Source organism: Trichosporon asahii (genome assembly GCF_000293215.1).
Source record: "Trichosporon asahii var. asahii CBS 2479 unplaced genomic scaffold scaffold00075, whole genome shotgun sequence".
Taxonomy (NCBI): Eukaryota; Fungi; Basidiomycota; class Tremellomycetes; order Trichosporonales; family Trichosporonaceae; genus Trichosporon; species Trichosporon asahii.
Genome location: NW_014040850.1, coordinates 498,610 through 521,596, shown reverse-complemented (window position 1 = coordinate 521,596; position 22,987 = coordinate 498,610). Strand labels below are relative to the sequence as shown.

Sequence of the window (22,987 nt, the reverse complement as noted above, 5' to 3'; positions counted from 1 at the left end):
TCTGTGATTATTCTTGTATTGCAGCTCGATGGACCTTATGGGACATGTGCATGTGCTGATGTGGAGAGGTGGCGTGCAAAACACGGACTAAGCGTTCGAGCGGGCGCCAAAAGTTATAAAAATGGGGGCAAAAGAGGGCCAGGGGGTGGCAAAAGAGATTGTACATCCAGGGGGAATCGAACCCCCACCGCATCGACTTCCACGTGGCAACGATGCATGATACCATTTCACCATAGATGTGGTGTACTAACCACTTCGACAAAGATGCTGTCGAAGCTGCTCTTGTTGACTGGCGGTCTGTGGATACTATATACTATCAGAGCCTGTCTCGCACGCCTAATTGTCCGTATCCGTAGCAGCGCGTGGAGCACGGTGGGCCTACCGGCTGACCTGATGGGGAATGTTGTCTCACCGTCCTCTATCACATTGGCGCCAAAACGCGTCGCACTTTCATGTCGCGAAGCGTCGTCATTCCAACCTCACTCTGCATCCGAAATGAACACCGAGACCCTCCAGGCTCGTTTGGAACTAACGAGTGCCACCAATTGTTCTTGTGACATTTCTAAGAAGATCACTCCCGGGTGCTTGCAGACACCGAAGAAGCGACCGCATGCGTCCTATTCATCACTGTACGATGTGCAGAATGTGTGTGGGAGTTGGAAGGTAGGAACTCTGTCAGCGAGCAGGAGAACGGGGTACAAGGCACAGGGGCAACGGAGAGGGAAGCGCGGTCAACGAAGGAGAACAACAATGAGCAACAACGGGGGCCGTGTTTCTGGTCCAACCCTCATTTAGAGTTTGGAGCATGAACCTTGTCGATGCGTAAGATGTCAACATGAATGTCAGCATCATGCGCACGTCCTTTCACTTCCACCATCTTGTCCCCCACGGCCAAGGCATTCAGTGCTCCAGATATCCGCGAGGGAGTTTGCAATGGAACCAGGAGATAGGCTCAGCTAGCTCAAAGCATAGAGTCAAGGCGAACACGTTCACCGCGTGCTTGAGCTTACACGACTTCGGTCAGCTTTGCTGGAGTCTGACAGAGGCGGGTCAAGGTCCGGTGGGTCCGGGACGTTTGAACTCTCCTCGTCGTCAACACGCGTGGCAGGAACTCAACGCGACATAGGTACTGCGCGACGCTGGTCTCGTGTCGCCGCGCTCGCTCATGCTTGCCCGCCCTCACGACGCCGCGGCGGCGACGGCGGGAGCATGAATGGTACTGACGGACGGTTGTTATGGACGTACATGTCTCTGATCGCGTCTTCATCAGATTGCTAATCAGTCTGAGCGAACAGTGGGCCGTGGGGCCGTAATCTGTGTGAGGCAGCCCACTGTTCGCTCACACTGATTACGCCGGCTATCGGGGTTCAGGTAGCCTCCATTCCTTCCAGACCAATACCTGCGGATCAGCGGTAGCGGCTCGGTAGTCTCCGCTCTTCAGGTGTGCATTTCCCGTCCTTGACTTGCGTGCGTCCTTTACACTTCGGTGCTCGGTGCTTGAGTCCGTGCACCTCCGTGAAGGTGTCCAGTGAAAGCGAGCGCATTGTTCACACTGGGTGCGCTTGTCCAAGCCACACCTAACTCTGTTGGGCGGAGGCCATCACCATGTGAGGCTCGGATTGGTTCCGGATAACCGCACTACGAGAATGGATCCCGAGGATGGAAGTCAGGACGCAACAGAACGAAAACCACGCGAAGATCTACGTCTGCAGGGTCGTTTTCGGGGATGCGGATTTTCGTCTTCCCTTACCTGCCCTTGTTGCCCTTGGTCCACCATTCAGCTGCGAGAGCAAGGTTTCCGCGGGTTCCTCGTGACACCCATCGTCTGCACAAGTTTCCGGGACCTGGGGACCTGGGCGATCCCTGCTTCCCCTATTCCTGCAGTCCTGCACGTCTGCGGAAGGAGCTACGGGAGCGACAGGCAGCATACTTAGCCACGGCAGAAGTGCAGGCACATGGTGCAGCGTGCTGACATTGTATTCATTCAAAGTTCAGCTACAGCCGTTCCGTAGGCAGCGTGCACGTCCTTTCAGGCTACGAGCCGTGGGAAGCCGCAAAGGGGATCTGCGGTTGCGGCTTAGGCTGCTCGTGGCACGAAACCTTGCTACCGTTCTGGGGAGCCAGCATCGAGGTCGGGTTCCCTGTAACCATGACTAGCTGCCCTCAAAGCGGCACACAGAAGGCCAAGCTGCGGGGGACGCAAGCGCCATCTCGTAAACAAGTGAGGGAAGTCTCACCGTCGACCTGATAGGCATAGTTGACGCCTCTCGTGGATCTGACCAAGTTGGCCTGGCCGCGTCGCAAACTACTTAGCGGGGCTCGCTATGCGCGTGCTCAATCCAGGTCTTGGGCTTCGGAGGGTGTGCACTGTTGGTCAGCGTTTGCGGCACGGTTACGAAATAGCGCCTGAGTATCTTTTACCCAGCCTCGCGCGGTCGCTCCGTGCGTCTCCGCGTCCATGCATGCTGGCCTGAAAGCCATTCACTGCACAGCATCCCCGCATGCCATGGAACGACACAACGGAGCGGCACCAAGACCCCTTTCGTCTGCTTCGCTCGGCGAAGAGCTCTTCATCTTTCACCTGCGGCACTGTCCGCTCTCGTGACCCGAATGCGAATGCCGCACGGAGGGAGTGCAAGATGTGAATGATAAGGGATTATTAGGTCATGTAAGAGTACGGCCAAGACACTATGTCCGCGGAGGTAGCTATATGACCGTATGCGACATGACCAGTCTAGGGTGGACGGCCGGTTATGGCAGCGGTAGTAGAACAGAGCAGGGTGCCGGCACCGACAGCTCGGTGCAGGACTCAGGACTCACATAACACGGGGATGGACGATTAGGCTGCCGTCCGGGCCATTTTCGTAAACATCGTTGGTCACCTCCATCGCGGGACCCTTTCCGCATCTGTAGATCAGTTAGTCAAGTTTGGGGGGCTCAGCTGAGTGAGGCTCAAGGCGTGAAATAGACCTGCTACGAAACCACTCCTTCTCTGCAGCCCTCGTCATTCGGGTCGCCCGGGTGCTCGGGTTCGTTCCAGAAGAACGCCAAACCGCGGGGTGACATAGGCCTCGGCCTATCGCAGTCGCCTCTTGCACAGAAGCCGGAATACGGCTGCTGGTGATCCCCAGAGGTACAGGCACCAGAAGCATGGTGGAAGTTCTGTGGATAAAGTACGGGACAGTAGCCGCTCGGCAACCCGGGACTTTGAGCCAGCCGACCGGCGAGTGAAAAGCTAGAAGAATCCCTTGCTTTCAGGTGGGATTGCGGGCAATCTGCGAGGTGGGCCCACGGATGTCCGAGGTCATCTCACACATGCCGAGCAACACCGTAACCAGCCTGAATTGCTGAATTGCGAGACCTGTCGAAGACGAGGCAGTCATTTCGCGGGTAGTAACTCACTGCCTGAAAACGCGCTCAAACGGCCAGCACTTGATCTCGGGCTGCGCGACGCAGGTATACTGCATCAAGGCGAACAGGCGGCAAGCGTCGGGTCCTTTAGAGTTGGAGCCCTGCTGTGACATGCTGTGAAGGAGAGTAGGCGGCGGTGGGGAGAGTGTTGTCGAGGGCGTTGTATTCCTCGTCGTCGCCGTGGTGGAGGTCCGAGGAGGGACACGGGAGCAAACTGCCATGTGGCGGGATCTACGAGTGGCTGATCGCTGACGACAACTCAACTTCTGGTCCGTCGGGCAGCACTCAATCGTCTTCGTCTCAGGTGCGCTCTGACAATCGCATTCAAGGTCTCACAGTAATTGTAAAAGTGGGCGCAGCTCAAAGTCCAGAGCACCCCATCACTCTTGACAATTCTCTCCTTGCTCCTGGTCCCCCTGCCATTCACCATCAAACCGACTATCCCATCAAGCCATTGCTCACAACAGGTCGGTCAGCGATTCAGTCGTCTGCATTCACAGACCAGTCCCTGCTGTGTCAAAGGTACACCACATCGAGATTCCTTGACTTCACCCCTCCCGTTACATGTACAGGATCTCTGCACGACCTCACCATCAACCACGGCAAATTAAAGTTGGACAGGTACGAACACGCGATGCCGGTGCGCGTGTGTCCTGGAAATCAAGCTCACAGCAGAACTAAATGCAGTTGGACGGGAAGCATTACGTACACCTTCGACCACGGTGCTCTGCACGCGGCTGTATCGAAGGATTCCTGTTCAGCTTCCTACCCCTCTTGCAACGTCTTATTCTCCATGTTTGACCAATAGTCCTTCTTCGCTGTAGCTGCAGAAGGTCACGCACCACGTAGAGGTTCCCAGGCCCAAGACATAGCACCCTCATGCATAAAGTTCAGCTGCAGAAGCTGAAACGCTCCGACTCTATCTGTCAATACTGGGGCGCCGAATCTGCGCATGCGAGTCCTGCAAAGGTACGCACGCGTTTATGCCGTTATCAGCGTAAGTGCGGGCTGCCCGCTTTTTCTGGGACCACAGCCCACCCATGGTGAGCAAACCGCGTGCGCGTACGTACGACCAAGAATGCTTCAAGGTTGTTCTGCCGTGCTTCTTGGTTCTGCTTCGCTGGATACCTCGAGCTTAGAGATCCCGGGAACCAACGGCCCAGCCCGCAGCATCGCATCCGTGCATCGCTTCGTCGCATCGGAGCACATGCACGCTGGCTGCACGTCCTTGCATCCATTAAATGAGGCTGGTCCGCGGCCCAGCGTCAGCTGCGCATCATCATAAATGCAGCGAGCGCTCTTTCAATCATCCATTCCTGTCAAGCATTCATCCCCTCCAATTATTCCCTACGTCAATCCACCAAGACCCTCGCATTCCACTTTCGACTGTTGAATGCCAAACCAGTGCACTACAAATACAATACTTCAACGTAAACCGGTATTCAGCAAATATCGACCACCAAGGACAGAAAGAGAGCCGTTCCGTTGAATCGCTCTCGTCACTATTATTCACATCGCTACAAGACCGCGGTCGCTCGACGAACAGCCGCAGCCACCTGCATCATCGCTACGATTCTTTCATCCGCATTCCCGTTTGATCATCGGCGCGTAGTCGAGATTGTTGGGCGCATTTGAGTATTACGGCGTCCCGACGAAGCCACCGGACGGCCCGATCAGCCTCCGACAATCAAACACGCGGCGCCTTATCCAGTACGTGCGCTCAGACATTGAGCGCCTCCGACGCCACCTCTCCTGACTGGCACCCCGTTTCCCACTTGCTCTCAGTGGTTTCCCGCCCTGGATCGCGGATTCCGGCACGCGCACACAGCGGAAAGCGTCTGCTCTGGTTCCACGATTGTGGTAGTGACACACCGAGTGAGTAATCGCGCGCTCTCAGCGCTGCACAGTTGCCGCTTGCGGACATATCCCCGTGTTGCATCCTGTTCGACCAGCGTGCGTGTTGGCTTATTGGTTCCCTTGCACAAACACAGCGAGTGTCCCGTGCGTTGAACGCGAACATGAACCGGGACGCCCTGAATCGCTGGGTGAATTTCAGAAAGCAGACTATCCGGAACCAGTACGAGAAAGTGTGACAGACGAAGAGATGCCATGCATGTAGCCAGGTACAGGAAGTGCACGGCGTGCTAACAGGCAACAGGCAGCAGCTCGGTGCCTGAGCTTTTCCTCCGAGCGACTTTTCGTGTAACGCCTCGAGGATCGCGAGATCACCCAAAATCCCGCCCCACGCCACACCGGATCCCTAAAGGTCAGTCACGTTCATTTTATCATTTCATTATCCTGGCGCTTCCAGGATAGTCCGCCGAGCCTGGCGTCTGGGCAATCTGGGGGATCCCTGCGTCCTCCTGGGTCAGGATCCATCCTGAGGGTCGGGTCGGGTCAGTGGCCCTTTGGATGAGACTTCATTTGCGTCTAGCCCGACTTGGCCTGGCTCAGACATGCCGCTGCTGCTGTCGTGCACTCCTGCGCGGCTGCCTTGCTATCGCGCTATCAAGCGCTCGCACGCTCTCACAGAAAAAGTAACCAAGCGCGAGCTCCGTACCTCATGTCCTCAGGCACTGCAGCCCAGCATGCACGTCCTCGCCATCGCTAACGCTCAGGATACCGTAGACTTGCGCACGCACTGCCTATCGTCGATATCGTTATAAAGAACGCTCGATAGTACCCCTCTTTTCCCTACAACCCCTGTCTCCCCCTTCGAGGCTATCCCAAACATCACCTCCATATCTCTCTCTATCTCTGCTTGACCCTCTTCTTGCTGTAGCGTAGAGCCCAACCTCAGATTCTTTCCTTACCACTGTTCCTTCTTTCATCGCCACCACCCGTGCCCGTCATCACGCTTCGTCATGTCGACCACCCCTTCTCCTTCTGCCTCTCCTTCCCCCTCCGCGCGCTCGGTCTGGACCTCGCGCACGGTGCTCTCCACGCGCAAGACACAGCCCGTCGCCGGCCCCTCCATCCCCCTCCTCCCCGCTGCCCCGCAGTGCCAGTCGCCCCGACAGATGGGCGGGCCCCTCCGCCGGAGTCGCGCTCGACACATGCGCCTCTGCAACCCTCACGAGTATGGCCTCTTTACGGTCAGTGAGGCAGAGGAGATTGAGGCGGCTGAGCGCTCGTCCTCGCGCTGTCCCTCATGGCTCTCGACCCGCTCGTCCGCCTCTGACTCTTCGGCCCCTATCCACACTCCTAGGTCGGAGACTGAGGACCCATTCGAGTTCTGGAGCGCCATCTGCGATGAGCCGCCGGTGCCGCCGCTCCCATCAGGAGCAGTCGGACGCAAGCGCCCTCCGCCCCTCGACCTGGCCCCGTACCCGCGATCATCTTCTCGTCTCCCCCGCGTCAGTGCTTCCGAGCCCGCGGGCGTCAAAGCCCCTCTCCTCCCCGCCCTTCCGATTAGGTCACCGCTCCCCGGCGCGCCGAAGTTCGCCAAGCAGCCCGAACCCGAAGTTCCTATCGGGCTCGGCATCATGGCACCGAACGGCGTCAACCTCGTGTCTGCGCTGCGCGAGCTCTTGACCTCGTGCGGCGAGTACGACGAGTTCAGTCATGACGAAATGTTCGCCGACGCCGAGGATGACGACGAATCGATGGCCTCGGCCCCCGTCACGCCAACAACGCCTGTGACGCCGCAAATCGCGTACACTATTCCGACGCCGCGTGCGCCTCGCGCCCAGGCGCCAAGGGAACACCGCAACGCAGTCCTGTTTGGGGACCACACATATCTGCAGTCTCTGAGCGACTCGTGCACTGATGCCGAAGAGGACGCCTTCGAGGTGCCGTCGCTCTCGAACAGCTGGAACTCGACCTCGAGCCGCACGCCAAATCTCTCCACGCCGTATATGGACGAGCCGCTGCATGTGCCCGTCGTCCCTATGGCGGGGTCGCTCTACTCGATGCCCAACGTCTCGCTCGAGGACAGCAAGCGCATGTCATCGCGCTCATCGCGCCCCGGATGGCGATATGTCTAAGCTTATTCCTGACACCCTACAAAACCTCAGGCTTCCTGACGGCTGGCCGTTTCAGACCCACATTCGTAGACCTCGTTGTATTCAGCAGTCATAGCAACACTCAATGTAACATGTATCCATCTAGCACCCACCATATCTCCTTGCGAACAGTGCCTCGAGGAGTGACAGTGCCTAAAGGCGACCCGTGAATCCAAGGCATGGGAAAAACTGCCCCGATCACGCTACTTTTTGCGAGACACTACCTGCCTGACATCGCTGGGCCATGGACCAGCACACACTAGCTGATTCCAGCGGCTAGTGCCTCCGCGGCGCCGCGCGCTGCCGGAATGCCTCCAGTCTTCACGGCCGAATTGGGACAACGCGCGAGCGGACCATCTGTGCGCGGTTGTCGCTCTCTCGTGGTGTGGCGTTGTGCGGCACCGATTGATGGCGCGCAAGCGACCGCATCCATGGTGCGCGGTGCGTGAGCGGCCGCGGTCCTCGGAACGGGGTCCAAACGGGGTCTCCACGCCGGAAGATGCGGGTGTAGCTGTGCAGGACCAAACAAGGCAGTCGCGAGATAAGGTTCCGACGTTTTGGCACGAGTGCGGGGATAGGGTTCTCCTCACGACTGGCCGAAGGGGCCGCGCAGGGGGTGAGTTTCGACTTCTTCTGCCATGCATGTTTGGATCCTGGTCAGCATGTACGTCCACGCGCGCGTCCACTTCTCGGCGCTCTAGGAGCTTACTGGTCCCAACTGCGGGGTTGTTTGTGTTCTGAGTAAGTCCCTGCACTGGCGACTGATCCGGACCTCTGCTCGAACCTGTCCGAAGCGAGTGCAAGGGACCATGACGCAAGATGCTTCTCTTGCTCGCTTCCCTGCAGTCACGCAGGGGCCTCTTTCATTCTCCATGGGCAACCAAATAACGAAGAACTATCAGGGGACTACAGGATCCATAAGAACACTATCGCTGCTGCGGTACAGCAGCCAAACTATGAACGAAGAAGATCACCGAGGTCACTAACTAACGCCACGTCTGAGCCTCATATCACCGAGTATGCAATCAATACCAGGCGCTCAGACGAGCAAAGTGGCCGAAATCCAGGTGGAACGTTTAGTACTGGCCAGTGGTGGCGGAGGGAGCAGTGCCAGTAGCAGTCGACGAGGACTTGTTGGCCTGGTGCTCAGCGCTGGCGCGGTTCCACTGGTTGCGACCCTGCTCGCGCTCCTTCTCGCCCTGTTCAATCGTGCCCGTGTTGTCGTTGCCGGAGGGAAGGGGGTGGTCACGGCCGGCAATCTTATCGCCGAGCGAGTCGGCGAACTGGTTGAAAGAGCCACGAGCCTCGTCGCCAGCGCCTGTAGTGTCAGCATCGAAAAGATTGCCGTGGGAGGACGGGTGGACTTTGGTTTGCGGCATGGGTCTGTCGGCTGCGACGCCGAAAGCCGTTCGGGCTTTCGGACTCGTCATGGAACCCTCGGAGGATGCTGGCATCCACGCGACATACAACTGGACCTGGTCTAATCGCAGATCGCCCTGGTCCAAGAGCCAAGTGACCTCGAATCGAGCCGGATACAAACAACGACCGCTGATACCCAGCGCATGCGCACAGACGAAGCATCTCATCGTCTTCTTGTCGTGGAACCTGCACCGCCAAGACCATCAAAGGCGCCGATCTCGCCGTTCACGGCTAATAAGGGCTTGCGCCACCAGCCACCTTGGTCACTCACCCTTGATCTCGTTCCAGGCTCCGCTGACGCCGTCAGCGAGCGAGTTGGCGGCGTTCGAGCTCTTGTTGCTGACGTCGTTGGCGTTGCTGTGGGCGGACATGGTTCTCGTTGTACTTGTTGTGAAGTTACTTTCAAGAGATCGAAGATGATCGCTCTTTGTGTCGACATGAGGAGCAGTCACTTTTCAACGCCGCCGTTGGACCACTTCGCGCATGACGTCATGCTCACCGAACATCTTGGCCAGACGCAGACAAGGATAGCGTTGACGCGCAAGAGCGTGATAGGCTACTTGGACAACGTTTCGTGCATCAGCATGATCATGACGACTGTGACGACAGAGAAGGCTGTGGAAGACGTGCAGCGTAGAGGTGACCCGTGGCGAACTCGATGCTGAGGATGACGATATTCGTTGTTTACAAGCAGGCGGTCCGGTTATCAGTAACCGTGATTACACGAAGTTACGCCCGAAGGTCTGCATGCTGACTCGCGCAGGTGTTGGGATGTAGTGTCAAGCTTCACCGTGGTCGTTGATCGCGGGTTACACATGCTCGCTTAACGTACAAGCTTCCGCGCAATTTTGAATCCTCTACGATCTCGTCAGCGCTGCACCCTTCCCAATCAAGTAAATCAAGTAGGCACAGGACTGCATAACAACAATCGCCCTCCATGTGGGCTGCCAGGACGTGCGGCGCAACCTTAAAACTGCCATAGAGCCACCAGAGCGCTTGGGCAACATGTGAATGATGGGGTGTGAGCCCAATAGTGTCGTCGGTCAACTAACGCTTTGCGGTAGTACCCGTCTTCGCGTTCATGCCTCGAGACGACCCGTAGGTCCCGGACTAGCAAGCCACCTTCGGGCCAGAGAGAGGCATGAGGTGACGCCCGATGCCCGACCCGTCAGGGCGGTCTGGCGCTCGCTGCCGCCTCCCCACCGCCGTCAACGGAGATGCCGGAACCGTATGAATGGTGGGTCGCAGTCGCGCTTGCGAGACCCATGTAGCCCGAGCCCGCGAGTCACGTTCCAAGTCGCGAGGCCTTGACCTTGAACAGCCACCTAGTCCCCTGCTCCCAGTTGACCCAAGAGTCCTAGCGGCGCGCAAGCAAACGACCGAGAAGCCAAAGGAGGGTGCTCGGTGAGGTTCTAGAGTGCTGAATTGCATCAGCTCCAGCAGCCATCCCATGGTCGTCCATCCACAGCGACAGAATGGACCAGGACTCCGGGACTCAATGGCTTGCCAGGCACGCATTGGTGTTGTTGTCCGAGCCGGTCCGGTCGCGGGCTGAATACACTTTTCGGACGTGGCGTCCATTCAAATTCAATCACGCATGCACGGCGCGCGCTGCTGTTACAGCTGTAACCTCCGGGCGTAGTGTGGGTTCGGGCGACCAGTCGTGTACGCCTGCACCGGAATGCGATCCAATGTACCTCATCGTCCTGCGCTCCGAGATGCGGTCCGCTCAGAGGCACGCGGGTGTCTGCGGATGCGGATGTCGTCTGATCTAGTAGAGGTCATGCGCTGTCTCTCAATCGAGTCGGTCATGGAAGGTCAGGCTATTGAGGCCATCGTATTTGCCATGTACCATGGATGTCAAGCGCTGGAACCGCGCTCGGAATCGGCGTTCTCTGGAACTCATTGCAACCTCTACTTCACATAGCGCGGCCTGTAATGCCCGTTGAACTCCGCGGGACGATCACTGCAATGCAGTCTCCGAGCCAAAGCACACTTACGCAGGGTGAGGAGTGCAGGGTGGACATGCTGAAGGAGAATATCAGCTTCTGCGGACCGTGATGGTCCCTGTGCAACCCACCCTGCAATGCGGTAGCCAGGACCTACTTGTGAGCCCTCCCATTCATGGCATAGTCTGGTCAGTCCCAGGTGTCCGAGACATCTTGCACAATCTGTCTGCCGGCATCGCTCTGCTTGCCATTGTTTATGCTTCATGCTGCGCCCTTACGATCTACCTCATCATGTGGTGGGTGTGTCTGGACTGAGTCCACCAACCGACGCGATATGCCAGTCCCACTCGTCTGATCGTATTGATGTTCAGAGCGATTACGAGAACGATACCGAGCCATCACGGCAGGTAAAATGCAGGTGCAAGGCACAAATGCAAATGCAGCTGGAACAGGGCTCGTTACTATTCGACACGTCCGACTGTCCATGACACCGGCGGACACATTCTCCTTCTCGGTCAGCTCGCCAACCGGCGCAGATGTAACTGACAGAGCGACAAAAGCATGTCGGATATTGGAGCCTGCATTCAAGCTGGGAATGCTCCGGCAGGTTGCTCCATGTAATAAAGCTTCCGAGATGGAATGGCGCCAGTGTCAAGTGGAGACTGAACGCGCTGCTCGTCGCGTGGATCACAGCGGTGTCCAGTCGTAGGCGGCTGCTTTCCCTCAGCGGCCCGACGCTGCGCCTTCGCTACTGCACACTCCGTTCGTCCCTTGGGCATACTGTACATGCACCGAGTACGCGGGGCCGCTGTCGGCTTCAGCTAACCCCGCAGTGAATCGTTGTCTGAAGTGATCACAATTGTACCTCTCCTTTCATCCACGCACCTGTCAGAGAAAAGCAAAGAGCACAGCCCCGCATTGTTAGGTCCGAAATCCCAAGTTCGGGCCTGCGCCGAGTACCCGTCACACACTCCTGTCGTGGTAGGTGTGCGCGAAGTAACATGGGAAAAAACTGAAGGCACCGCACACAAGTGCGAGGTACGTCTAGGGGACGCGTTGTGAGGTACCAGCACTCTGCGGTGCGACGCGAGGTGACCTCCGGAGTCGCAACACAAAGAAAGGGCCACTGGGGTGTAACGCCTGCCCAGATCAGCAACGCCCAAGAGGCATAAAGATATCACCAGCTCTGTCAGATCACGTCGAGTATGAATACGTTAACGGCATAAAGCAGGTCGAGTATCGGATTGATTGATCAGTAGGTGTGATGAGTGCTGCGCACAGCGGACACCACGTGTATCTTCGATTCAGCTGCTTAGTATGGTGAGCGGTCGGAAACTACTCGATCGGGGTCTCCCACGAGGATGACCTTGAGTGTGATAGGACGCACCTCGGGGGATAAGCAACATCATCCTCCTGATTGATCGCGCACGGGCCGTCTGCACTCGTGTTCACACGACTCTCACACTAACGGCAAGCGGCTTCGAAGGCTCCGGCACTCAATCCTGGTGTTGCGACCCATTTGACTCCTAACGTCCACGCTACCATTACTTGAGCGGTCAGTGCCGCTCTTGTTATCAGAGGGGATTCTAAGGATATGATTGACGCTGTGGCGTACCATGGCGGAGTCGGCGGCGCCAGCGACGCCCCCTACGTCAGTCATTGTCTAGTCAGTGATCGTGGTATTCCGTAATCGAACGCCAGCGATAGCGGGAACGTTTGCGCCAGATCTAGTAGATGTACGATCGGTTACTGGAGATGAGAGACGAGGGCGGAGCTCTTCCCGCCCGCTAAAATCACTGCGTATGCTCACATACTGCTTTGAGCGCACCAGTTCTAGCCGTTCTGGAAAGTTGGGCTGGACTGTTGAGGACGGCCGTTCAAAACGTTGTGCACCCGAGCGGTAGAATCCCGGTATGACTGCCTCATGCATTATGGCGTGCGGAGTAGCGATGAGCCGGAGGGTTCGCGCTTAGTAGAAGCCCATGACCTTAGCCACATCGGGCTCAGTGAAAAGGCTCATCTGCGGGCGGAAGGTGTCCGTGATCTGAGTTGTGTTGCCAGGCGCGAGGAGCTGGCTCGCCTTTTCCTGGCTATACGGTGCCCAGTGCGGGAGCTGCGGTCCTTCGGAGTCCGGGCGGTTCGGACTGCGGTGGTATACGAAGTTGATCCTGTCGGTTAGCTTCGGCCAACACTAGAATGGCACCAAGTCACTCACCAGTAGTTCATGTACTGTTTACCGAGCTCCACATCCTCCTCGCTGCTGCTCGGGTCGGCGCCAACCCACCCGAACAAGAAGAAGAGATCCATGCCGTGTCCGGCTCCATAGACGGGCGAGAAGAACTGCTGGTACCGCGCAAGCGATTCGTAGGTGTACGTCGTGTCCTTGTTCTTGGCGTGCTCGATAAGCCACCGGCGGCCCGACTGGAACATCTTGTCCTCCATGATGGTCACCGCGCGGGTCCAGTCAGCTGAAACGTTGACAGGCTGTCCGCTTGGCAGGGTCGCGTTCTCGATGCCTTGCGGGTAGTACGTGCCATCGGCGGGATAGGCAGAGGTGATCCTGTCCCAGATGTCGTCCGAGAGGGGTGTCCCCGTGAGTGCGCTGCGGAGGTCGGTCATAGTGGTACCGAAGGGGAGGAAGAGCGTCGCCTCGTCGCGTTCGTTGCCGGTCATGAAGGGGATCTGGGAAAACTTGCCGTCACGAACAAGCTCGTAGGGGAATCCCTTGATGAGCTCTCCGTCCTGCGTCGGCCCAAAGCCGCCGGTTGGCGCTGAGAGGTTCAGCAGCTTGTCTGCAGGTACCTTGCGGAGGCAGTCCCAATCCTTGCAACCAGCGGCGGCGAGAATCTTGTCGTAACCCTCATCATTGGAATTGGTGGGCGGAACGCCAAGCGTAGTCGGAGCGCCGGACATGAGAACCGCGGCAGAGAAGAGGTCCTGGTCTTCGTCGAGCATGAGGTGGCTGATGGCCACGGCGCCGGCGCTGTCTCCGAACGCAGTCACACGCTCGGGGTCTCCTCCAAAGGAACCGATGTGCTCCTTAACCCACTTGAAGGCAGCGATCATGTCGTGCAAACCAAGGTTGGCTGCGTTGTTCGCCTCCGCGTCTCGCCCGTACGGGAAACCAAGCATGCCAAGGCGGTAGTTGAAGTTGACGAGGATGACCGGCTGGCCCTTATCTTATCAGTGGTCGTTCCTGGAATGCAACTCACGGCCTTGGTGCCCGCGTCCACGAGCAGGGGCGAGTTGAACGTAGCGCCCGTGCCCTCGGCGAAGCCACCTCCGTAGACGTACACCATAACGGGGAGCTTGGCGCCAGGCTTCGTGCCCTCCGGAACGAGTACGCTCAGCGTCAGGCAGTCCTCGGACGTGCCGTAGCGAGCTGCTGCGAGGCCGCCGAAAGCAGGGTCACCGGGCAGCTGGGGGCATCCGACGGGCTGCTTCTTCGCATTGATCGTGCCGCGGTACTTGTACGGCTGAGGACGCTTCCATCGAAGCTCATTGACGGCTGAAGTTAGTGAAGGTCCGGCATGGGACGTACGCGGGGCAGCGAAGGGGATGCCAAGGTAGGCGTCGACACCGGAAGCCGTCACTCCATGGACCTTGATGTTCCTGCTGTCGGCATTCAGAGTCGCAGTAACCTTCTTGTGTGCTTTGGCGAAGGCGTCATAGCCAGGAGTGACTTTGGGTCCGGATGAGGATGCAGTGGAGGCCGCGTGATCCGCGCCGCCGGGCACGGGAGTCGCCGAAACCGCGGCCAGGGGAAGGAGCAGCGTCGCGATAGAGAGCAAGGCCACCATCTTCGCCGTTATCGGTTGAGAGGAGGAATGCGCTTCTTCATAGTCTTACGAGGTGCTTATAAGATAGAGGGGCTGCGTACACCCTCTTGACGTTGCGCTTAGTTCGGAGTTGGCCATGATGTGGGCATGGAGGTACAGCGATGGTCCCACTACGATCTCCCCACGTCACTGGCTCTTATTACCCGCGGACAGCTGCAACCCGGACGTCCAGTAGTGACAGCGCGGAACGTTCGCCAAGGCCCACATTCTCTCCTTGCTTCTTCACATTCTCATTTACGAAACTCAAAAGTCTGATCTCCTGCAATCCACGCTCGCGGATATCCGGCGGGGAGTTAGGGCTGCCACTCCCGTAGGCCCAGCTCAGCTCAACATTCCGTTCCTATTTGAAGAACTCATGCACCTTCTAGGGTAAACTGACGGCAGAGCAGGGACAGCGAGGTGCCTCGCCGAACAGGGGAGACAGGAGATCTGGTCACAAGACCGCCTGCGATAAGGATGGACCTTGTCTTCCGAAATGCCGTCTCTTATTTATCCCTAACATCCGCGGTCCTCGATAGTGCAACATTTGCTGGGGTCCCAGACACTCTCGGCATGGCAGGATGATCTGGTGAACCTCTGCCAATGGGCCGACCAGAAGTGCATCCTTGCGCCGTCACGAGAGGGCATGGATCTCAGACCCATGCCGGTGGAGTGTGGTCCAGGCGCCCACGGGACACCTCCAAGCGGATCACGGAACTCCGTCAATGGGGCGGATGTGGGGGTTACTGTTCCAGCTCGAGCATGGCTCCACAGGTCAGACTGAGAACTCTAATTGCATCGGCAGGGTGTGTCTTAACATAATAGATCGCACGTCGATTCCGCTCGATCCTAGAGAGCTGGTCTGAGCAGCCTATGCCCTCTCCGAGCTCTGCACGCTCGCGCCGGCGATGCCAATCGCCTTCGTGTCATAGGCTCGCGATCGGGCTGTGGACGCTGCGCACACCTCCGCCGGCATCAATTCGGCTCGTCGCGGGTTCCCAAAATCTTCAGCGGATCGGCGTTTGCAGTGAAGAAAGGCACTAGGTATCGGCAGACGTTCCGCGGCTTGCGTTCGGCATCGTTCTCTCATACCACGCTCTAGCCATCTTGAGACAACCTTTCGTGACCCATACCCCGATTGCAACGTGTATCCTCGGAGCCCGCGATCAGTCACGCTAACAGCCTGGTGCTGTGTCTCGGCATGCAGCGCTGAAATCTCGATCGTCCATCCCAGTTGTAACGCTGATCGGGGCTCGGTATCTAGTGCGAATCCGGCGCTGCGGTCCGTTCCATCTCCCTTGCTCGGGCTGCTATACAACTGTTCCAACGTCCATCTCCTCCGCTCTCTGGAGGACGAGTCGGTTGATAGCCAAATCTTGCATTCCAAGTCCGACGGACTTGAACACAGTGATTTCTCCCTCCTCGCTCCCCCTCCCGCCATCGGATGCCAGCAACGTCCCGAGCTCAGTCAAGTCATCACCCGTGAGACCAGCCTGGATAACCTCCCCTGCTTCCCTCAGGCATGCCTCTTTCGAGTCCACCACAACCCTGGCAGTCCGGAGAAGCAAGGGCGGCACCTCGCACATGTCCGGCCGACTCGAGCCGAGCAGCACGACAGCCGTCCCAGGTCTCAGTGCGTTCTCGGGGAACAGCGGTTCCGTCGCCGGGGTAGCCGTTACGACAGCGTCTGCCTCCTTCAGCGCCTGCGCTACTCCCGCGTCCGAGTTGAGGAGCACCCTCTCAGCAAGGTCAGTCGGTATCGGCATCGCCGGATCTCGGCGGACCACCACAGTCCGTTCCAGCTCCGGCCAGAGCTGCTTGAGCAGTTTCAAATGAGCCCGAGCCTGGTCACCCGCCCCGAAGATTACTGCCTTCCGCGGTTTCGCTCCGATAGCTTGCAAGAAGAGTGCGCTGCCTGTTGTCAGCCCTCCATATTCCTACCCATCGGACATACCAGCGGCATTCCGCACTGCTGTTAGAGCCTTAGACTCCACGACGGCCTCGACGCCTCCCTCAGGCGCGATGAGCATCATGTTCGTCTTCATTCCCCCTGCTGTCCGTGTGAGGACTTTCACGCCACTGCCCAGACCGTCCACGTAGGAGGGCATGTACAGCGTTCTTCCTTCCGGAGAGAAAGTCGCCATGCGCGGAGGTAGCTGGACGGGGTCGATCTGTCCCTTGGCGTGGACTGGCAGTGTCGAGGTTGAGTTGGCATCGGAAGAGGGAGGAGCGGAGAAGAGCTTGAAGACGTGAGCTTGAGTGGCAAGCAGGTCCGAGGGGGAGAGCGTGGGAAGGATCGTCTCGACGTCTGCCGTGCTGAGAATCCGCATTGTCGGCAGTTGGTGGTGAGTGAACAACAACAAGCACAGACTTTGTGGGCGGGTCAAGTGGAGGTTGGGCAGGTGGACGCCGATCTCGGTCAACGCCGACCAAACATGCCGACACGGAATGTTAGTTCCGACGTGCCGTTAGTGTTCCGTTGCTGCTGCTCACTCATTCTTCGCCCTCCGGTCTTAGTGATTCACTATCTAATGCATATGATATTCCCAAGAGCACGTTACATACGCTCGATCGGGGTGAGGGAGAGAAGGCGCATGGCGTGGTTGAGGACGCGGCGGATCTGGGTGTAGAGGAAGAGACGGGCCTCGGCCTCCTTCTGCTCAGCACCGGAGACCTTGACGTTCTCCCAAGCGGAGCCGACAAGATGGGAGATCTTGAAGCACCAGGTGACAATGGTGGAGGGCTCGTCGAACTTGTACGCGCTCTTGACGACGTCGGGGTAGAGGGCGAGGTTGTAGAGAATCTCGTGGATCTTGGGCTGGTCAAGGACGGAGACGTCGATGTCCGAGGCAAACTCGCGAACAGCGACGTTGGGGTTCTTGCGCTCGACGGAGCACAGACGCACGTGCGAGTACTGGATGAAGGGTCCGAAGTCGCCCTCAAACGACGTGCAGCGCTTGATGTCGAAGGTGTAGTCGTTGATACGCTTGCCAGTCAGATCCTGGATCTTGACGGCGGTGGAGCCGATGATGCGGGCGGTCTCCTCCGGGTCCTCGATCTGCGCGTACTTGGCCTCGTTGGAGCGCATCGTCTGGTGCATGACCTCCTTGGCCTCAGTCAGGATGTCGTCGAGGAAGACGACGGTACCCTTACGGGTCGACATGCCGTGAACGGTACCGAACGAAACGTGGTTGATCTTGCCCGCCGTCGGCTCGCCCATGAGCTCGAGCGTCTTGTTCATCTGCTTGAAGTGGAGCTGCTGAGCGGCAGCAGTGACAATGGTGTGCTTGTCGAAGTTGTACATCTCGTACTTGTCGTGGGCACCACCAAGATCACGGGTGAGGTAGATCGTCGTGCCGTCCGCCTTGCGGATGATGGCGCGGTCCATCTTCCACTTCTTCAGGTCGACAAGGAGCGCCCCCCGGTCCTCGCACGTGAGGCCCTTCTCCTGACAGATGTCGATCGCGCGCTGCATGCTCTCGGGCTTAACCTTGGACTCTCCCCAGAAGTTGTCAAACTCGACGTTCAGGTCCTTGTAGGTCTCCTTGAGCTTCTTGATCGAGAGGTCACGGAAGCGGCTCCACTGAGCCAGAGCCTTGGGGTCACCGTCCTCCATGGCCTTGAACACCTTCTTGGCCTGCGCGTGCGTCGTCGACTCGGGGTCCGTGATCTCGCCAGCGTTGAACTTGGCCTTGTCGGCGTCGTTGTCCTGGTTGACCTTGACGTAGACCTCGAACAGGTGGCGGATTGGGTCGGCGGCGAGCTTCTCCTCATCTCCGTAGCGGTCGAAACCGATCGACAGGAGACCGTACTGCGTTCCCCAGTCACCAAGGTAGTTGAGACGGACAACGTCCCATCCCATGGCCTCGTGGAGGTTACAGATGACGGCGCCGATAATAGTCGAACGCAGGTGGCCGGCGTGGAACGGCTTGGCGATGTTGGGCGAGGAGAAGTCGCAAACGAACTTCTTGCCCTTCTCAGCCGTCGAGGTACCGTACGCCTCCGTCTTGGACTCGGGGTGCGCGTCCGCGCGCTTGCCCATCTCGTTGATCGTGTTCAGCATGGCGAAAGCAAAGTTCTGCTTGTTCATCTCAAACGTCAGGAACGCGCCCTCGTGCTGCACCGAGGCGAGGTAAGGTCCGGGCTTGAAGGCCTCGACGACCTTCTTGCCCCACTCGTCGGGCTTGCCCTTCTTAAACCGGGGAATGGCGAGGGCGAGGTCGTATCCACGCTTGCCGGTGTCGACGCCGGCGAACAGCTTGGCCGGGTCCTCTCCCCAGGCCTCGCCGATCTGGACGGCGGCAGCAGCACGGAAGCGCTGAATCGGCTCGCGCTCGTAGTCCGAGCCGGGGAAGACGGGGAGCTCAGGGAGCTGGTGCTTCTCGGGAATGGTCGCCATGGTGAGGGAAATCGCAGTGGCGAGGGAGCGGGCGATGGGGTGGAAGGAAGGAGTGATAAGGGAAGGTCGGGGGATCGCCAGTCGGGGGGTGGTAGCGACGAGCGGAGTGGTGGCGCGGGGGATGCAGCCGATTAACTGTCGGAGGGGAGACAGACGTGGAATGGTCGAGACGGTGGCCCTGAGGGTCGTTTTGTTCGCCGCGACGATTGACTCGAGGATGAGGTTTTGAAAGGTGTTTGTGCACGCCTGATCGAGGCTGCCGAGTCAAGAAAAGTGCGCGCAGCGCATTGAACAGAGTTTCAAGACATCATGTGAGTGCTGGCACGTGGTCTAGCGGACATCCTTTATAACTCCGCCCGATCACCCGAGACAGTCCGGGGCAAGAAGGGGCCCACCACTGAATGACGTTGGCGACCGACAGCCGAGATAACGAAGAGCGAGGGAACGCGAAGGAAGGCGAGCACACGATCTCTCATCCGCACACCAAACGACTCCCTTCCAATCCACTCAAAATGAAAAACAGAGTCATCATGGTCGGCGTAGGGTAAGCTGTCCAGTTACTCCCAGCTGACGCCCAGCGGCCCGAGTTGCTCGGGCAAGTCACTCCTGACGACGCATCTGCACCGTCTCGCCCCTTCCTTCGCGGTCCACCAGGACGACTTTGCCCCCGCGCAAGAGGACATCCCGATTCACCCAGTGCACAAGGTGCAGGACTGGGACGACCCGCCGACCGCAATCGACTGGGCGCGCATGCGCTCCGTTCTCCGTCACGTTCGCAGTAATGGCCGCTTCGAGGATGGCTACAAGTCATACCAGCATTTGAACGATGCGGTGGAGGTCGGCGTTGACGAGGACGCGACGATTCGCTTGCGCAGGGAGTTTGCCAAAATCCAGAAGCATGCCGCACAGAAAGGAGAGCGCTTGACCTATGTCCTCGTTGATGGGTTCATGCTGTACTACGACACCGAGGTGCAGGACAACCTCGACGTCAAGCTGCTCCTGCGCGTGCCCCGCGAGACGCTCAAGAAGCGCAGAGAAGGAAGGCAGTACGTCCTCCAAAGTGAGTGTTTGGCTTCGGAGTGCCTGAGTGATCGTACTCTACGGGCTTCTCAGCTTCCCATGTGTCGTTGCCGAGCTAACATCAGATGCTAAGGACGCCGAGACGGGCGCAACCTGGGTCGACCCGCCGGAGTACTTTGACAACGTCCGTCTGGCCGGCGTACATCAAGGCGCACGAGACCGTGTTCGACCCCTCCCCCGACGGACCCCTGAAGGACAAGAGCATCACCCTTCTCGAGCCCGGCGAGGGGCAGGACGAAGTTACGCGCATCGTGGACGAGGCGTGCGCCGCAATTCTGGGCGCGTATGAGCGCGGTCTGGGCAATCTGATCGGCTAGTGCGAGGGTGAAGGACTAACAGTTGTAGCAGTATGACAATCTGAAGTACATGAGTCGGTAAATACTATGGCAACACTGACTTGGCGCACGACGTCCATCATTCACGCCTGGGGACCTGCAGACACTGCGCAGCACAAAGCATAATTCTCTCAGCCGTCTGATGTCAGCTTGCAGGTCGAACGTCAACAGCTTATGGGGCAGTGTGCTCCACTTACGACCCAGGGCCGCGCCGTCGCCTCCGTCAAGGTTCACAGCCATATTGGTGAAAGAGCCAAGGGGCTGCGCGTGGATGCGATTCGAATTACGAGACAGCTATAGCCCGTCAAAGCGAGACCCTCAGCGGTTCACTGGGCCCTGCGGTCAGCTTTCATCGTCTTCCTTCGGGCAGCTTACTGATATCTCCCGCGCGTTGTGATCTGACATCAGCTTTCGATTCGATGCTCACAGCTCACAGCTCACAGTCTTCGGCGTGGCCGACAGATTAGGGTTGCAGCGATCTCATGTAACGCCGAAGTCGGCCGAAAGAATGCGGCTCCGATCATCTGAGTGTCAGCTTGAAATGCTATCATAGCCTACCCTGCGCCCCTGTCGGACATCTGCTATCAAACACCAGCCCAATAGTCCCCACACTGGATCTGCCTGATTACTGTCAGCTCAAGGACATGTAATCTCAGCTGTTCACCACACTGCTCGATCGGCCCGGAGGTCCCGGTCAGCTGACTGGGTTGGGGCGGTTGACTTTGCGAGGAGCCGAAAACAGTTTCTCTTAACGAAGGACGCTTCCACTGATGCGTGCGGGATCTAAGGCCAGCCTAGGCGGCATAGCGGACAGTGTCTACCGTATATGTTACTCGTACCAGTCGGTCGGTCAACTCAGAGATCCTCTTTGCAGCTCACATTCACGCGGTCCTGTCGTTAGCTTGGACTCTTTTTCGATCAGCTTGCTGGTCATGGCGCAGATGGACATGCAACGCGTTAGTTGCATGATATCAACTAGACACACGTGGAGCGACAGTTCACTCACTCGTCTCGGCTCCTGACGTCAGCTTCAGAGGGGTAAACACAACTAATTGTGGCTAAGTTCACCTCAGCCATGGCCTTCTAGCTCACTTCGCCGACGGCCGCTGTTTGCCGCGTTCATGTCTGCTGAGCTCACTGAAAGGACAGGACTGGCAGTGAGCTCAGTCGGAGAAATCGAGAGCCAGAAGTTGGCCAACCTCCAGGTCCTTGCAGAGACTAGTCTGCGCTGAACCGTCAGCTCCCCCACAGATCTCGCAGCTCACCAACGTCTAACAATGACCTAAGTTCTGGACAGAGACAACGAACTTATGTGGAGCCATTCTGCTGTCAACTAGCCAGCGCACCATCTCAACTGGTTTATCAGCTTCCAGCGTTCAAATCAGCTCACCCCAAAGGGCTCACCCGAAAGCTCACCCCTTCATCAAGGACCCGAAGGTTGTCAGCCGTGGGTCGGTGGAGCTGCGTGGCTTACACTTGGGCCGATCAACATCTTCCTGTGGATTCTCCATCGCACCTTAGGCTCGCGCTGGAGAATCATCTTCAACGCCGCGGCATAGCTCACCCCTGCTGAAGTCAGCCATGGCGTGAATCAGGCAGCTCACTCCGCAACACCGAACGTCTCTGCCAGTTAGCTAAACGGGGAAGATGGTTACAGCTCACGTACCTACAGTACAACTGGGCAGGTCAGCTAACCGAGATCTCTGGAGCTCACCAGAGTCTCAGCTGGTCTGTCGGCTCTGCTGGTCGCACAGCTCACCGATACCGCGTGCAGAGGATTGGCCGCAGACTCCTCAGTTCGCTTAGCACGCTCGGCAGCATCTGCTATTCCTGCCTGTCAGCTACAGCTGCCTATGGCTGGCTCACTATCTCTGCATATGTCAGCTAGAAGACAAGTCCACAGCTTACGGATAAAGCTGGCCTGTCAGCTTGGAGTCGTCGGAGAAGCTCACCTCAGTTTCTGAAGTCAGCTTTCAGCAAACGCCCCACAGCTCACCCACGCACAGTGCCACTCATTGTCAGCTGGCAAAAACCATGGAACTGATCGTTAGCTATCGTTGCGGTGAGTGCCGAGCTCACAGAATAGCCGCTCCACCAAACTGGATCTCGCGCTTCAGCACCGCAGGGCTGGTTTGTCAGCTCACGAGCGCTCAATGGAAGTTCACAGAGTCTGAAGTCAGCTTTCGCGGCAGCCACGGCAGCTCACCTTGCACTGTTTCTCCCCATCTCTGGGTATCAGCTCAGGTGCAGCAACCCTAGCTCACTATATCTGCGCCCGTCAGCTGCTGGCAAAAACCATAGCACCCTAAGGGACTGGGGTGTCGGCTTCTCATCCCTAGTGGAGCTCACCGTGAAAGCTTGGAGTCAGCTACGATCTGAGGTAGCAGCTCACATGGAACATGATCCCGATGTTCATCCAGAGGCTGAGATCGAGGTAGGACTGACTATCAGCTATAACGGAGATCGGGGAAGCTCACCGACTCACCGACTCTCATCTGATGTCATCTCTCCTGCCAGGCAATGTAGCGCAACCAGCGACATCTCCCCTTCCTGCCAGTCAGCTTACGGAAGA

The 22,987-nt window shown here is 58.0% G+C and overlaps 6 protein-coding genes and 1 non-coding gene across 7 annotated transcripts; 2 read left to right on the top strand and 5 right to left on the bottom strand.

Moving 5' to 3' along the window:
* Positions 1-161: 161 nt before the first annotated feature.
* On the bottom strand, positions 162-240 carry A1Q1_t433. Its single transcript has one exon. It is a non-coding gene; the product is annotated as a tRNA-Gly (tRNA).
* Positions 241-6,275: 6,035 nt separating this feature from the next.
* A1Q1_05744 (uncharacterized protein) lies at positions 6,276-7,397 on the top strand (the record flags this gene model as incomplete). Its single annotated transcript, XM_014320953.1, has 1 exon — positions 6,276-7,397. One exon carries the CDS (start codon positions 6,276-6,278, stop codon positions 7,395-7,397), a length of 1,122 nt encoding a protein of 373 aa, XP_014176428.1.
* Positions 7,398-8,491: 1,094 nt separating this feature from the next.
* On the bottom strand, positions 8,492-9,205 carry A1Q1_05743 (uncharacterized protein; the record flags this gene model as incomplete). Its single annotated transcript, XM_014320952.1, has 2 exons — positions 8,492-8,895; positions 9,106-9,205. The coding sequence occupies 2 exons, from the start codon at positions 9,203-9,205 to the stop codon at positions 8,492-8,494; spliced, it is 504 nt and encodes a 167-aa protein (XP_014176427.1).
* Positions 9,206-12,752: 3,547 nt separating this feature from the next.
* On the bottom strand, positions 12,753-14,583 carry A1Q1_05742 (uncharacterized protein; the record flags this gene model as incomplete). Its single annotated transcript, XM_014320951.1, has 3 exons — positions 12,753-12,927; positions 12,999-13,951; positions 13,996-14,583. The coding sequence occupies 3 exons, from the start codon at positions 14,581-14,583 to the stop codon at positions 12,753-12,755; spliced, it is 1,716 nt and encodes a 571-aa protein (XP_014176426.1).
* Positions 14,584-15,911: 1,328 nt separating this feature from the next.
* Positions 15,912-16,931, bottom strand: A1Q1_05741 (uncharacterized protein; the record flags this gene model as incomplete). The annotated part of the gene is made up of 2 exons (XM_014320950.1): positions 15,912-16,495; positions 16,556-16,931. 2 exons carry the CDS (start codon positions 16,929-16,931, stop codon positions 15,912-15,914), a joined length of 960 nt encoding a protein of 319 aa, XP_014176425.1.
* A 227-nt stretch (positions 16,932-17,158) lies between these two features.
* On the bottom strand, positions 17,159-19,000 carry A1Q1_05740 (arginine-tRNA ligase; the record flags this gene model as incomplete). The annotated part of the gene is made up of 1 exon (XM_014320949.1): positions 17,159-19,000. The coding sequence occupies one exon, from the start codon at positions 18,998-19,000 to the stop codon at positions 17,159-17,161; it is 1,842 nt and encodes a 613-aa protein (XP_014176424.1).
* Positions 19,001-19,512: 512 nt separating this feature from the next.
* On the top strand, positions 19,513-20,397 carry A1Q1_05739 (uncharacterized protein; the record flags this gene model as incomplete). The annotated part of the gene is made up of 4 exons (XM_014320948.1): positions 19,513-19,544; positions 19,588-20,046; positions 20,114-20,204; positions 20,275-20,397. The coding sequence occupies 4 exons, from the start codon at positions 19,513-19,515 to the stop codon at positions 20,395-20,397; spliced, it is 705 nt and encodes a 234-aa protein (XP_014176423.1).
* Between the last annotated feature and the right edge of the window lie 2,590 nt (positions 20,398-22,987).